Genomic DNA, 1,318 nt, shown 5'->3' with positions numbered 1-1,318 from the left:
AATGAGAAAATTTTACTTTTCAAAGAGAAGAGTGTACTTGGGGGGGAGGGGTGGGCAGGGAAAAAAGTGCAACAATGAATGAATGGAAATCCAAAATCTGTAAATTTTCATTGAAATGAATAATAATAAAAAATTTTGAAAAATTAAAAAAAAAAAACCACAAAAAACCAAAACTGACACATAACTGACCCTACAGTAAGTTTTCAGAGACTATATCAAACAGGAGGAGGTTGCCCATCTTACTCCGGCAGAGAGCTGGTGAATTTGAACCACATGCCTCAAGGTTGACAGGGCAACTTTGTACCACAAGGTCACCAAAGCCTAGAAAATCCTATGAGAAAAATTCTGTTCTGTCAAAAGGGGTCACTATCAGTCAAAAATCTTCCCAGTAACATCTAACAACAACCACTGGTCCTGTGATAAAAGGGAGGGAGCAGAATTGGAGAGCTGGCCGGCCTGGACACAGGCCTTAAAGACTATCAGCTCGACCTGATAGCTGAGAAGTACACTGAGCAGAAAAGGCTGCAACTTTGTACATTTACTCGCCCCAAGAACATCCATCTTTGCACAAACCTGGGGGAGGTCAGCTCCCTGTGTTCCCCGTGTCCAGGCAGCAGCTTTTCCTTGCAGAGGGATCTGAATGACCTTAGTGTCTGGGATGACTTTTTATAACAAACTTTTTTATTTAAAATGAAATTATTATAGAAATAATAATTTTTCTTTTCCTGCCTGCCTTCTCTCTTTCCTCTTCCCCTTGTGAACATTTATACATAATCTTACTCAGTTATCCATTTTTCCAATCGTGGTCATTACGCTGTATTTGTCCTTCTGTGACGGAGTTATTTAACTCAGCATAATGCTCCCCACAGTATCCTGTGTTCTATAGCATTTTATGAAATTGTTGTTCCTTTGTGCTGCATGGTATTCCAGTGTGTGGATGTACTAGAGGCAGGTGGGTAGATGGAGGTGGTGAAGGAATGGGCAAGGTTTGATGGGAACTTGAAAAGACACGATGCTAACATACATAGATCACTGTAATTAATTACATAATGTAATGTATGTGAATGATTCTATACAAACCAATTTTTAAAAATTAAGGAAAAGAATGAGGATGGGTGGTGCCTAATCACTTTGGTCCGAGTCATGATTTCCAGGGTGCAGAACATGATTGACAGAGCAGAGCACCTTGATTCTCCTCCACGCTCACCTTCCCCCCCTCCCCTTGTTCTCTCTCCCTGCAGATCCTTCTGGCTGGTGGACAGGTCGGTTACGAGGCAAGCAGGGCCTGTTCCCCAACAACTATGTGACCAAGATCTGA

At 41.7% G+C, this 1,318-nt stretch overlaps 1 protein-coding gene across 1 annotated transcript in view; it reads left to right on the top strand.

The window, feature by feature from the left end:
• The window catches only part of MYO1E (myosin IE), a 171,567-nt gene extending 170,249 nt beyond the window's left edge, over positions 1-1,318 (top strand). The window contains exon 28 of the mRNA XM_006902783.1: positions 1,242-1,318. Coding sequence (XP_006902845.1) covers positions 1,242-1,318 — 77 coding nt within the window. The remainder of the gene's footprint in view (positions 1-1,241) is intronic.

This window comes from Elephantulus edwardii, unplaced genomic scaffold (genome assembly GCF_000299155.1).
Source record: "Elephantulus edwardii isolate Elephantulus edwardi_28Jun2011 unplaced genomic scaffold, EleEdw1.0 scaffold00449, whole genome shotgun sequence".
NCBI lineage: Eukaryota > Metazoa > Chordata > Mammalia > Macroscelidea > Macroscelididae > Elephantulus > Elephantulus edwardii.
The sequence above is the reverse complement of the archived record's forward strand: the minus strand, read 5'-3'. Positions and strand labels throughout refer to the sequence as shown.